Raw genomic sequence first — 12,311 nt, forward strand, 5'->3', positions numbered from 1 at the left:
AAAGAGAATAAAAGAAAAATGCTTCCACTGCACTAAATGTTAGTTTCCTATTAGCATTTATCTGTCACTAAAAATTAGGCCTTGTTATTTTGCTAAACACAGTCAAGCACATACCCACAATCATTTCCCTTTTTCTTTCTTTCTTTCTTTCTTCCTTCCTTTCTTTCTTTCTTTTTGTTTGGTTTTTCAAGACAGGGTTTCTCTGTGGCTTTGGAGGCTGTCCTGGAACTAGCTCTTGTAGACCAGGCTGGCCTTGAATTCACAGTGCTCCACCTGCCTCTGCCTTCTAAGTGCTGGAATTAAAGTCGTGTGCCACCACCGCCCGGCTCACTTTCTTTTCTATAGACTGATACAGTCTGCAGTTAACATGTTTTTTAATGGTTCCTTACATTTCTCTAATTAACCTATTGTGGGACATTTAGTTAATGAAAAGCAATCTATATTTGAGATCTTGGGCATCCTCACTTATTTTCTGCAATGCTAGAGATCAGACTAAGGGCCTTGCACACAGTAGGAAAATGCTTTATCAACCAGATCTCCCAATCTGTATTTTAATAGTTCTCTAGTCTAAAAACCTGTAATATATTAATGTGTCTCCTTTTATGTTTATAAAACATTAAATGTAATAAGCAGCTATCAGAACCCAATGTAGAATTATGACACATATTTATGTGAGAGACATTTAATTTTAAATTCATAAAATGTCACTCACCACTATATTCTCCAAATGCCCTATTTTTTCCTCCTTTATAACAATTGTACTAATTCTAATTCTTGCAATTCTATTCCTCTATCTACATTATTTTAGAAAGAAAGCTAGCTACTTAATTCTTTAATAATAAAAGTAAGATGCCGGGGCTGGAAAGATGGCTCAGCAGTTAAGATTACTGACTGTTCTTCCAGAGGTCCTGAGTTCAATTCCCAGCAACCACATGGTGGCTCACAACCACCTTGAATGAGATCTGGTGCTTTCTGCTGGTACGCAGGCAGAAGACTGTATACATAATAAATAAATAAAATATTTTTAAAAAAGTAAGATGCCATAATTCTTAAACAGGTTGCATATAATTCAAAACAAAACATAATAAATGTCACAAAATCTAGGGATAAAATGGAAACATGTAAAGACATGTTTTGGTCACCATTGTAATTCCTGGAAGTCAATTATACAAACTTAATGGTTTCATGTCTGTTTATCTGCTTGCTTTCTCATCATTCTATGTGGTTTCTTTGCCATTTATTTTGAATAATATGACTACTTCCTTTAAGATCCTTCTCTTGCTGATTCTTGGCTTTTCATGTTTGTTTGCTAGACCACAGCAGTTTACATTTCAAGATTCAAATAATTCTGTAGATTCATCAGCTTCTGAGAGTGACCCTCTGAGACAGAGGTTTTCTATAAAAGCACACTCACGGCTACCCTACCTCATTATTTCTGATGGATATATGGTCACAACCCTTCGGTTTCTTGATGACCAGTCTCCAACAGCGCTCATGAGGTCCTTGCTAATTGATTCAACCCAGAGGCTTGAGAAAGCATACCAAAGTATGATGCTCTCTAAGGTACAGTGCCTTTTGGTATTCCTTTCAAAGTTAAAACTGTACCAACAGTAATACTAGTCTTTTTGACACTAGAAGTTTTAATTGCTTTGGAATTACAGATAAAATTTTGTGCTTGGAAATCATCTGTCTTTCTTCCCATAGCCAAAGCACAAAGGCCTGAACTTGCGATCACTGGATTCCTTAAGGTCTAGCCTGTTAAAGCATCAAGGAAAGGAGGGTTCAGTACATGGCACTGTCCCTAGATTTCTACAGGCAGAAGAAACAGTGAAGTTAAATGAAACTACAGATGTTCAGGTACTTATTAGTACATACTGATCTTACCTGAGAAATTCGTTGATCTTGTTGTTGTTGTTAAAGGAAAGAGAAGTTTAAGAACAATACAGTGATCCTATGCATAAGGCTTGAATGATATTAGATATAATTTTTCCCCTTGTGTTTAGGATTCTGAAGGAGAAGAAGCTAATGAAGTTGAACAATTTCCAAACAATTCATTTCCTTTTTGTAACCAAAGAAAAGATCTAAGATTTAGCATTATCAAGGAAGGAAGATTGGAATTTGCATCTATGTTTGATACAGTTCATGCAAAGGATGATTCCAAGGAGACAGACAGAACTACTGCAGAACTACATTGTATCCAGAAAAAACTACTTGCAGCTTGGACTATAGGAATTTCAAAAAATGTAACAGAAAAAAACTTGATGTTAAATTACACAGTACTTTGCATCACTCACTTTTTCTATGTTCTTCAGTTTATAAAATGTCCTCTGCCGAAGTTTGACCTGTTTTTAAATGAGAGTCTGAAGCATAATGAGTGGGTCATTTGTGTCTTTCAACTTTTCCATCAGTGTCTATCAGTTCACTATTGGGATTTGAGGTACAGACAAGACATAGGCCATTTGATAACGCTGACCTCAAATACTGTAAAGCTTTTTCTGACTCAGCAACAAAAAAATGGGCTCTTCTCAGAGAAGCTTTTAGCTTGCCTTTCTTTACTCCAAATGGTTGCTGACCATTTAGATGGCATCTGCAGTCTTCAGCCTGAGGCCGTTTCAGCTTCAGCTGATGGAAGGAGAACAGCTGAGCTGGACTCACTAATGGTCCCACTTTTTCCATCTTCGAAGGAACGTTGGTCCTGGAACTCACCTTTGAAGATTTGTCCCCACATCACCAATCTTGTTCAAAAGCCAGGCCACAGGTATGAAAAGTAATTCTATTACTATGACAACACTGGATTTCTTATGCTATAGTAAGAAGTGTATAATATGGTAAGTTTAGTATATTTATAAGGTTTTAAACTGTTAGTACTAATCCCAGAATAGTTTTTACTCCAGAGGGAAACTTTGTAACCATGTGGATCCCACCATTAAAATATGTTACTTTAAAAATATTTAAGTCCTTGTTTTAGAGTAATAGATTATCCCTGATATAGCTATCTGATTTTTAAACATTTATTTTTTTGTTTTATTTTATGTGTATGTATGGAGGGGGGCTGCCTGTGGTGGCCAGAAGTGGGCATTGGATGCTCTGGAGCTGAAGATGCAGGCAGTTGTGAGCCGCCCAATATTGTGCTCTGGAAGAGGATCAAATGCTCTTAACCCCCAAGGCATCTCTCCAGCCTCTCTATATAAATATTTTTCTATATATAAATTTTATGTGTCAATCAAAAATTGCTCCCGGTTTTTTTTTTCCCCAAACATAAAAAAAAACCACACACTTTTTTTTGGTCTTGGGCAGTCATAATGATCTTGAATTAAAGTTAAGTATATATGAAAAATATATGCAGGTTCATAAAACATTTGTGAAAGTCTTGTTGTCCAGCCGGGCATTGGTGGCGCACGACTTTAATCCCAGCACTCAGGAGGCAGAGGCAGGCGGATCTCTGTGAGTTTGAGGCCAGCCTGGTCTACAGAGTGAGTTCAGAACAACCTCCAAAACAATACACAGAAATCCTGTCTCAAAAAACCAAAAAAAAAAAAAAATCTTGTTGTCCTTATATGAATTTGTCACTGAACTACGACTACTAGCTGGGTCAGTATGTTGCTTCTGAACATAAACTTGTTGTCATTACTCATGGAATTTGGTTTTGACCATTATCTAATTTTGTGTACAGATTGATTGCTCTTTGGAGACTATTGTACAAAAAAACTTTATGGTATCAAGCACAGTTAAGCCGAAGAATTCCTGATGGTGACATCCAGTTAACTGAAAACATAACACATGAAGTATCTTTTGTCAAGTCTCTGTTATGTCATCTACAGACTAACTTGCAAATGGCTGGGGATAGCTTGAATCAAGCCTTAGAACTTACACCTATCAATGGTCAGTATCTTATAAACAGTTTCTAACTCCTTGGGTATGTGAAATGATAACTGGACTTTGGTTTTTCAAAATGAATTGCACTTACCTGATTTTCAGAATAATTCAGGCTGGAGATGAATCTATTGCATTTTAAAACAAAGTAAACAAAAGTAATGTAATCACTTGTAACTAACTGTTGGGTAAAATAACCCTTAGGTGAAGAGTGCTTTTTGTTAGGATCATATGAAAAATCAGTTCATCTGTGGAAGAAGGCTCTACAAGAAACCCAAGAGAAAGGTAAGGGATATTTAAAAACCTATATTGGTAAGAATATAAATTAATATTCTGCAGAAATTAAAAATAGCCTCAGAGTGTTCACTTTATCTTACTGTTCAGTAAGATGCAGATTGTAGGGAACTTGACTGTCAGAAACACTGTACTGTATTTTAAATTATTCTTGATTTTTAAAATCTTTTCAATGCTGTCTAGTTAAGTTTCCCTACCCACCTTGTTTAGTGATAAAACCTGCAGTTGAATGTTAAATGGAAAAGAAATGAGATTTATATACTGAACATTTTTTTTCCCTTTTAAAGGCACTACAAATATCTAAATGGGAAACTATACATCAGATATTCTGCCACCTTCCTACAGACATTCCTACATCTCTCAAACCACAGAGCTAAGCCTCCAGGCCTTTAAGAGATTAGAGAGTTTCAGGTTGAATAGAGAGTTGGAGTTAAGTATGATTTGGATGGGGATTTTTGTAATGACATAGGACTCTAGGTTCCAGAAACTGATGATGTCTTATAGGGCTGAAGGTGTGACTAAGATGATAAAAGTTCCTAGGTGGCAGCTCTGTATGTGGCCTGAGTGTAGTTACTGCCTGGTCAGAGTGCCGGGTTTTACATTTGTTTTCTGACTATTAGCTTTGCATACTTCCGTTTTTCATCTACCAGTGTTTTCTCAGTGCCTGCTGTAGCCCAGCTCTGCACACTAGATATACCAAAAGCGTACCTTTTGTTACAGTCACTTGTGTGGGCTGGGAGCACAGTCTAAGCCTGAAGGTATGGATCAGCATCAGGGAACCATATAGAGACTGGTGTTTGAAGTTGAGTTGAAATTGGACAGTGAAAATGTTTGGACAGAACTGGGTGGTAGTGGCCCACACCATTAATCCCAGCACTTGGGAGCAGAGGTAGGCTGATCTCTGTGAATTTGAGGAGAGCCAGGGTTACACAGAGAAATCCTGTCTCAAAAACCAAACAAAGTTGGTAGGATGGTTTAACAGAGGATATACATTCTTCATGAATTTAGATCCTAAATAAGCTATGTCAACTGAGTCACACCTTTATCCCTGCACCATAAAAGGTGTCACAAGTTTCTTGGATCTGGAGAAACCAAAACCCTGAGAAAGTAAAAGAATTTGTCAAAATGCAAATATGTGATTTAGTTATGTAATAATATTAGTGGTAGGTCAATAATGGTGGCAGGGAACAGGAGTGCTATGAAAAGACAGTAGGATCAGGTAAGACTTAAAAACAAACAAACAAACAAACAAACAAAAAACCATGGCCTCACTTTGTAGGTCTGGCTGTCCTGGAACTTACTATGTAGACCAGGCTGCCCTTGAACTCAGAGTTCTGCCTACCTCTTTTTCCTGAGTGCTGGGATTACAGACCAATTTTTAAAACTACATTTAGGGATACACATTTGCTACAGCATACCTGTGGAAGTCAGAGAATGACTTGTAGTTCTCTCCCTCCTCCATGTTGGAACTGGGGCTCAAACTCAGGTTGTCAGACTTGGTGGCAAACACCTTTGCCCTTAGAGCCATCTTATTGGCCCAAGACACATTTTATAAGGAAAAAGCTGTTCAAATTAATACAGAAGGTCTCTGATTTATGATAGCTTAACTTAAACTTTTAAACTTTGTGATGGCATGAAAGCCATATGTATTCAATTTTTCCTGAGCTAGAAGTAGTGCTATGTAAAGTATGTGTCTTAGGTTTTATTACAGTGACAAGATACCATGACCATGGCAACTCGTGTAGCAGAAAGCATTTAGTTGGGCTTGCTTACAGTTTCAAGGTTTTGTCCATGATCATCATGGTGGGACATGGCAGTGTGCAGGCAGACAGGGTGCTGGGAGAAGGAGCTGAGAGTTCTACATCTTGATCCACAGCAAGCAGAAGGAGACTCTGTACCACACTAGCCATAGCCTGAGCATATGAGACCTCAAAGCCTGTCCCCACAGTGACACACTGGCTGGCCTCAAACTGAGAAATCCTCCTGCATGTACTAGATTCAGTGCATGCACCACCATGTCCCATTGCTGCCCTGTTTTTCAGTAAATCCTTTATTGAAGTATAAAACAGATGCAAAAAACCTGTCTATGTGGGTGGTACTAGCCACAGAGTAGCCCCTTGGAACCGTGCTTGTCAGTTTAACTGTGCTGTTTTAGGAGGAAGAAGGACGTACTTTCTTCAGTTGCGGTACTATCTCTCTCTCTTGTATTGCCACCTCTACCGCTATAATTTGAACGATGCTCAAGGATTATGTGATCACCTAGTAAGACAGATACTCAACTGGTCCCAGGTACCTGTAAAAGACAGTAAAGATTGCTCAGGTATGCTTTTTAAAATTTGTCTGTCTATATATCTGTCTGTCATGGTTTTCTGAGACAGGATTTCTTTGTGTAATAGCCCTGACTGTCCTAGAACTCACTTTGTACAACAGGCTGGCCTTGAACTCACAGAAATCTGCCTGCCTCTGGCTCCCAATGCTGGGATTGAAGATGTGTGCCACCACCACCTGGCTTGTTTCTTTTTTTGAAACGGGGTCTTGCTGTGTTTCTCTCTGATTTTACTGGTATTTATGTAATCAGCCTCTTGCTGGCCTGAGTCCTGTGAGAACTGGGGTTATAGGCATGTGCTGTCCCATTGGCTTAGTAGCATCAATTTTTATTTATGAGTTTAGAGAAAAAATAGTTCATAGATCTGGGGCACTTACCCAGCTGGATACCCTAGGATGTGATTCTGGATGGACCTGGGCATGTATAGCAGTTCTGGGAGGGGCCTAGGAGACTCTTCTGGGTGGTTTGCACTCCAGGGTGACACTGCTTGGGCCTGAGAGTGGAGTTGTCTTAAGTAAGTTTTACTTCTTTATAGTTTGTTGAGACTCTCCTGTTGGTGTGCTATATTCCTTAGATTCCGAGAAGTCTCATTGTGGGTTTGCAGTGAGTAGAAATGTACATCCTGAGGTGGCAGTCCGAGTTATCCAGTGCATGGCCCGTTTCATGGCTGCCTATTTCACCAATGAACCACTCTGCATTCTGCCCCCTCACAGTGTGAATGTTCTTCCGCCACTTCATATTAAAACAGGTATATGGTAAACAAATATTCTCCTACCTTGCTTTTTACACATGCTATCTAAAGTCAGTATCCTGTGTGATTGCACTGTTTTAAATTGTTACTCAAGCTTGTCTTCATTCCTGAACCCATTGTTATTTATTTTAGCCTCCCGACTAATTGAGATTATAGGTGTGAGCTGCTACTCATAGCTCACATTAATTGACCTTCCTTTCTTTCATCTTCCTCCCTCCCTCCCTCCCTCCCTCCCTCCCTCCCTCCCTCCCTCCCTCCCTCCCTCCCTCCCTCCCTCCACTCTGGCGGTATGAGGTATTGAAGCCAGAGCATCATGCATAATTGGCAAGTGCTCTATCAACCTCTTTTCTGTTGTTGCTTGTTGAGACAAGGTTTCATGTAGCCCATGTGGGCCTTAAGCTCACTGTGTAACCAACCTTGAACATCTTTTAATCCTCTTGCCTCTGCTTCCCAAGTACTATGAGTGACATGTACTGTACCTGACTGCCGGCTGGTCGGTGTCTGTGTGTGTGTGTGTGTGTGTGTGTGTGTTTGAGTTGGGACAGGGTCTCTCACTGGGTTGAAATACACCACATAGACCGGCCGGATTGGTGGCCCTGCAACTCAGGATCAGTATACCTATGCTGTCTCAGTCCACACTAGCATGCCTGCCTTATCTTAATATGGGTGCTGGAGCTCAAACTCAGATCTTCACATGTGTAAGGAAAGCACTTTAGTGACTAAACACTCTGCCCATGGGTGCTTGTGAGTTGCTCATCATGTATGCTGCCATCTGAACCCTGATTTTGTAGAGTAGTCTGTGCTGTCAACCACTGAGCCATCTCTGTAGCCCCTGATCTGGTACACATGTATGTACATTTTATCTAACTCATAATACTCACCTTATTTTGTGTAATGCACTCATTCTATTCTGCTGTGTTTCTTCATTTTTTTTAAGAATGTCTATATTTTATGCATAGCCCATTTAAGGAAACACATATTTCTAAAACTATTTTTTTTCATTCTGTATGTCTCTTTATTGTTTTAGAAAATATTAACTAAAGAAATTTAATTATGTAAGGAGGCGAGAGTTGTGATATAATTTTCTCTAATTCACAGAGCATTCCCTACGATTTATTCCTCTACAACACTCTAAAGTGGCCAGTTTTGTTAGAGATCAGAATCTCTCAAGTGTATGGACAGTTGAATATGCCCTCGAATTATTATTTATTGGTGGCCTGATTCCAGAGGCTGTGTGGTTGGCACATAAACTTGGAGACTGGAAGACATCTGTTTCCATTGGTGTGGCCTTCCAGGTTTTCTGTAAGAATGATCGCAATTTTGTGAGGTATGAATTCTTGAAGTACACACACACACACACACACACACACACACACACACACACACACACACACGTATCACAGTACCTATGAGGTCAGAGGACAAGTTATGGGAGTCACGTCTCTCCTTCTACCATGTGTGAAGTCAGGTCATAAGGCTTGGCAGCAGGTGCTTTTACCTCCTAAGCCATCTCACCATCCCAAGGTGTAGATTTTGGAATAAACTTCAAGTATTGCATAATAATACCATCTTAAGTATTTTTGTATTTTTCTTGTTGATATTTACGTATGTGGAATTCTTCATTCTGCATTGTTTGATAGGACCTCTTTCTATTGTTTTTGTCCTTGCTGCATAGAGTGGTAACTGTTGAGCTTTTCAAATGTGGCGAATGAGACCAAGGAGTTGAATTTTTCAATTTAAAGTAGAAGCAAATAACTGTCTGCTACAGTGATTACTGTGTTGGACAGTAGCTTAGTGACTTACTTTTGCTGAAGCACTTATTTAGCATATTTATGTTAGTAATATCCTAAAAAGTCAACTAGATAGTTGGGGAGTTTGTCCCAAATAGGATTTGGAGCTTGTTTTTTTTTCCTTTCCTGCCCTATCTTTTACTTTGTTTTTCCCCTTATACCTCCCATGCCTTGGTATTTGCCAGTCTCCTCTTTCTGGATAGAATCTTGCTACATAGTATATATAAGCTGGCCTCAAACTCACTGTCCTGCTTCAGTCTCTTGAATGCTGGGACTATAGGCATGCAGCCCCGAAGTGGATGGGGATTTAAATTTAGGCTAAGTAAACTAATCTCTTGTTTTCTGTTTTGAGACAGGGTTTCTTCTGTTATTTCATAGTGGGCAGTCTTTTATGTAGCTTGAATCTATGATCCAACATATATTCAGCACACAGCTTGTCACATATATTTTAATGGATGTAATTTGTTTTTTTTTTTCAAGACAGGGTTTCACTGTGTAGTCTGGCTGTCCTGGAACTTGCTTTGTACACCAGGCTGGCCTTCAACTCATAAAGATCTGCCTGCCTCTGTCTTCCGGGTGCTTTTAAGGCATGAGCCACCACCGCCTGGCTTGGATATAAGTTTTTTTGTTTTTGTTTTTTTGTTTATTCAAGACAGGGCTTCTCTCTGGCTTTGGAGCCTGTCCTGGAACTAGCTCTTGTAGAACAGGCTGGTCTTGAACTCACAGAGATCCTTCTGCCTCTGCCTCCCAAATGCTGGGATTAAAGGCATGCGTGTGTGCGTGCACCCACCAATGCCCGGCTGGATATAAACATTTTAAGGTGCTTAGATTCTTATCATAAATAGGACAAAACATTATAAAATTTGCATAGTGTATTAGACAACTTCCAACAACATAATGGAGGGAATGGGAATCACAAGTGAGGGGAAGGCCAGAAACATTCTGTGTGGGAAGTGTCCTTTCAGATGAACACTGAGGGGTAGATAGCGCTTTGATGAACTGAGTAGCCGAGGAGTAAGAACATCCTAGGTGTGAGCAAACGCATTTGGCAAAGAAGTTTTGAGTTATTTTGAGTGGAGTACATATGAAGGGTGGCAAGTGTCCTCTGAAAACCCTCAACATAGTGTTTCATTTCTGTAAGCAGGGTTAACAAAGCAAGTAACTCCATATTTTCTTAAATACATTTACTTCTTGATGTAAAATCTTTTTTTCTAAAAATATTATTTCTCTTAATTTGATGTCATTTCAGGTTCAAGAAAAAGGGTATGGACCTACCATTAAATATGATACCAGCACAGATTTTCCAGGAAAAACTACAGTATTTTTTAGGTCAGCCAGTCTCTTTGGGAGCAAAAAATGAAAAGGGCTCAAAATATAAGCAATTTACAGGTAGGTGCGTTACCTATATTCTTTCTAAGTGTATCAGGTTATTATAAACCTGTGCTATTACAAAAGCTTATGAATATTTAGAAATACGAACACCGTGACAAAATTATCACCGATTTGAAGCTATTTATCCTTAGTCGTGGGAGCACCTAAAACTGATGTCAGGCAAGCTAGCATGTAGCTCAGGGACACAGCTCTTGCCTGGTGTGTGCTTTGCTTGAGTCTGATCCTGAGCACAGCAAGAGGAAGGAAAATTGGTGTCAGCTGAAACATACTTGTTTTGTTTGACATGTAAGAGGCCCTGGATTCAATCTTCAGCATTGCCAAAAACAAAACAGAATTATATTTTGTTTGTCTTGTACATATATTTATACTTACTATTATCTTGGTGATGGGGTCTTGCTCTGTATCCCAGTGTGCCCTTGGACATTCATCCCTTCTGCCTTGGGCTACTTCTCAGTGCTGGGACTATAGACATGAGCTGCCATACCTGGCTAATGTTGACTTGGTTCATGTTTGATAGATCCCATTGAAGAAGAAGATGCTAATCTGCTGTTTGGGTCTGTGCAAGAAGTGCTAAAAGCATCAGTCATGGCTGATGCAGATGTGGTTTCGGAGACACTGCAGCTATTGATGGACTCTGCCAAGGACTTCAGTAAGAAGCTGTGGGGCTTGGTGCCTGTTGACTTGTATCTTCCAGCACCTCCGTTGTATTGTCCCCAGCCAGCTGTTCTTAGTGAAGTAAGCTCAGTGCACTCTTGTCTTCGTTAAAGTTGATTTTGTCTACTTTAAAAAATAATCTGATAATAGTGATCTTGTTACAAACGCAAGAGCTGAAGATAAACTTCTGGTTTCCAGCAAAGTATGGCCTTAGGTAACATACCAAACAGCTGTCTAATTAATAGGTAACTGTTCTGTTGTCCTCAGGAACATGGTGACAATCTTCTTTTAAAAGCTGAAAAAAATAATCGCCAAAAGCTGTCTGGAATCCTGCAGCGAGTGCTCTTACTTTTCCGGGCAGCTCGATGCTCTTTTGCTGTAGCGCAGTGGTACATCTTGCAACTGAGGTGGGCCAGAAAAGTCATGCAGAAGGTACGGGCTGTCTTAGTCATTCAAGTGCTGTGTAAGACTCTTGAGATGTCCTCACATTCACTCCAAGTGCTTCCCTAGCGACTCCTGCCTTGTGAGTCTACATATCTTGGGCTTATTTACAGCAAACAACTCAGGCAGGGTTTATCTGTGAAGTGAGTTTCTGGGTTAGCTCACTTTGTATTGCAATAGAAAGTAGATTCTTCCAGATTATTCTCATTCCAACCCTAAAGCATGGAAGATTTCTTCTGCTTAGGACTCCTCCTCCCCCATTTGCCCTGGAAGTAAGATCTGTGTTCTGTGATAACTTCAGTAGTTTCAGGTGTGGAAAACTAAGAGTGAATTCTTGACTGTTTGCTATCAGGAGTCTTTTTCACTGCCTAGGACTTCCTTTGCTGTCTCTGAGATGTGCAGTTTGATTCTGGGCCTCCATCCTGATTTCCTTCCATCCTGATTTCTACTGACTCAAGCTGATTAGGTATTAGATATGTCTCATTATCCATGTGCAAGTCCTTATTTGTGAAAATTGGTCCCCTTTTTTTTTTTTGTTTTGTTTTTTTAAAAGAGGACAAAAATCTCATTGTATAACCCAGGTTAGCTTTAAACTCAGGCTTCTGAATGCTAGTATTCACCTCAGCAGGCATGCACCACCATGCTTGACTAAAATTAGCTTTAAAATAACTTTATATAGGCTGGTCGGTGGTGTGCACCTTTAATCCCAGTACTCGGGAGGCAGAGGCAGGCGAATCTCTGTGAATTCGAGTCCAGTCTGGTCTACAGAGCGAGTTCAGGATAGCAGGGC

At 39.8% G+C, this 12,311-nt stretch overlaps 1 protein-coding gene across 6 annotated transcripts in view; it reads left to right on the forward strand.

Annotated features, from left to right (window-relative positions):
* Positions 1 to 12,311, forward strand: part of Cplane1 (ciliogenesis and planar polarity effector 1) — an 88,498-nt gene that overhangs the window by 16,921 nt on the left and 59,266 nt on the right. For all 6 annotated transcript variants that reach the window (XR_005881580.1, XM_040757596.1, XM_040757598.1 and 3 more), the window contains 11 exons: positions 1,314 to 1,563; positions 1,705 to 1,857; positions 2,004 to 2,758; positions 3,674 to 3,882; positions 4,078 to 4,158; positions 6,323 to 6,487; positions 7,068 to 7,241; positions 8,343 to 8,571; positions 10,284 to 10,423; positions 10,944 to 11,161; positions 11,348 to 11,512. Coding sequence is in view for 5 of the 6 variants with exons in the window: in XM_040757596.1 (XP_040613530.1) it covers positions 1,314 to 1,563; positions 1,705 to 1,857; positions 2,004 to 2,758; positions 3,674 to 3,882; positions 4,078 to 4,158; positions 6,323 to 6,487; positions 7,068 to 7,241; positions 8,343 to 8,571; positions 10,284 to 10,423; positions 10,944 to 11,161; positions 11,348 to 11,512 (2,539 nt within the window). In the remaining variant the exon portion in view is untranslated. The remainder of the gene's footprint in view (positions 1 to 1,313; positions 1,564 to 1,704; positions 1,858 to 2,003; positions 2,759 to 3,673; positions 3,883 to 4,077; positions 4,159 to 6,322; positions 6,488 to 7,067; positions 7,242 to 8,342; positions 8,572 to 10,283; positions 10,424 to 10,943; positions 11,162 to 11,347; positions 11,513 to 12,311) is intronic.

Source organism: Mesocricetus auratus, unplaced genomic scaffold (assembly GCF_017639785.1).
Source record: "Mesocricetus auratus isolate SY011 unplaced genomic scaffold, BCM_Maur_2.0 Super-Scaffold_100015, whole genome shotgun sequence".
NCBI lineage: Eukaryota > Metazoa > Chordata > Mammalia > Rodentia > Cricetidae > Mesocricetus > Mesocricetus auratus.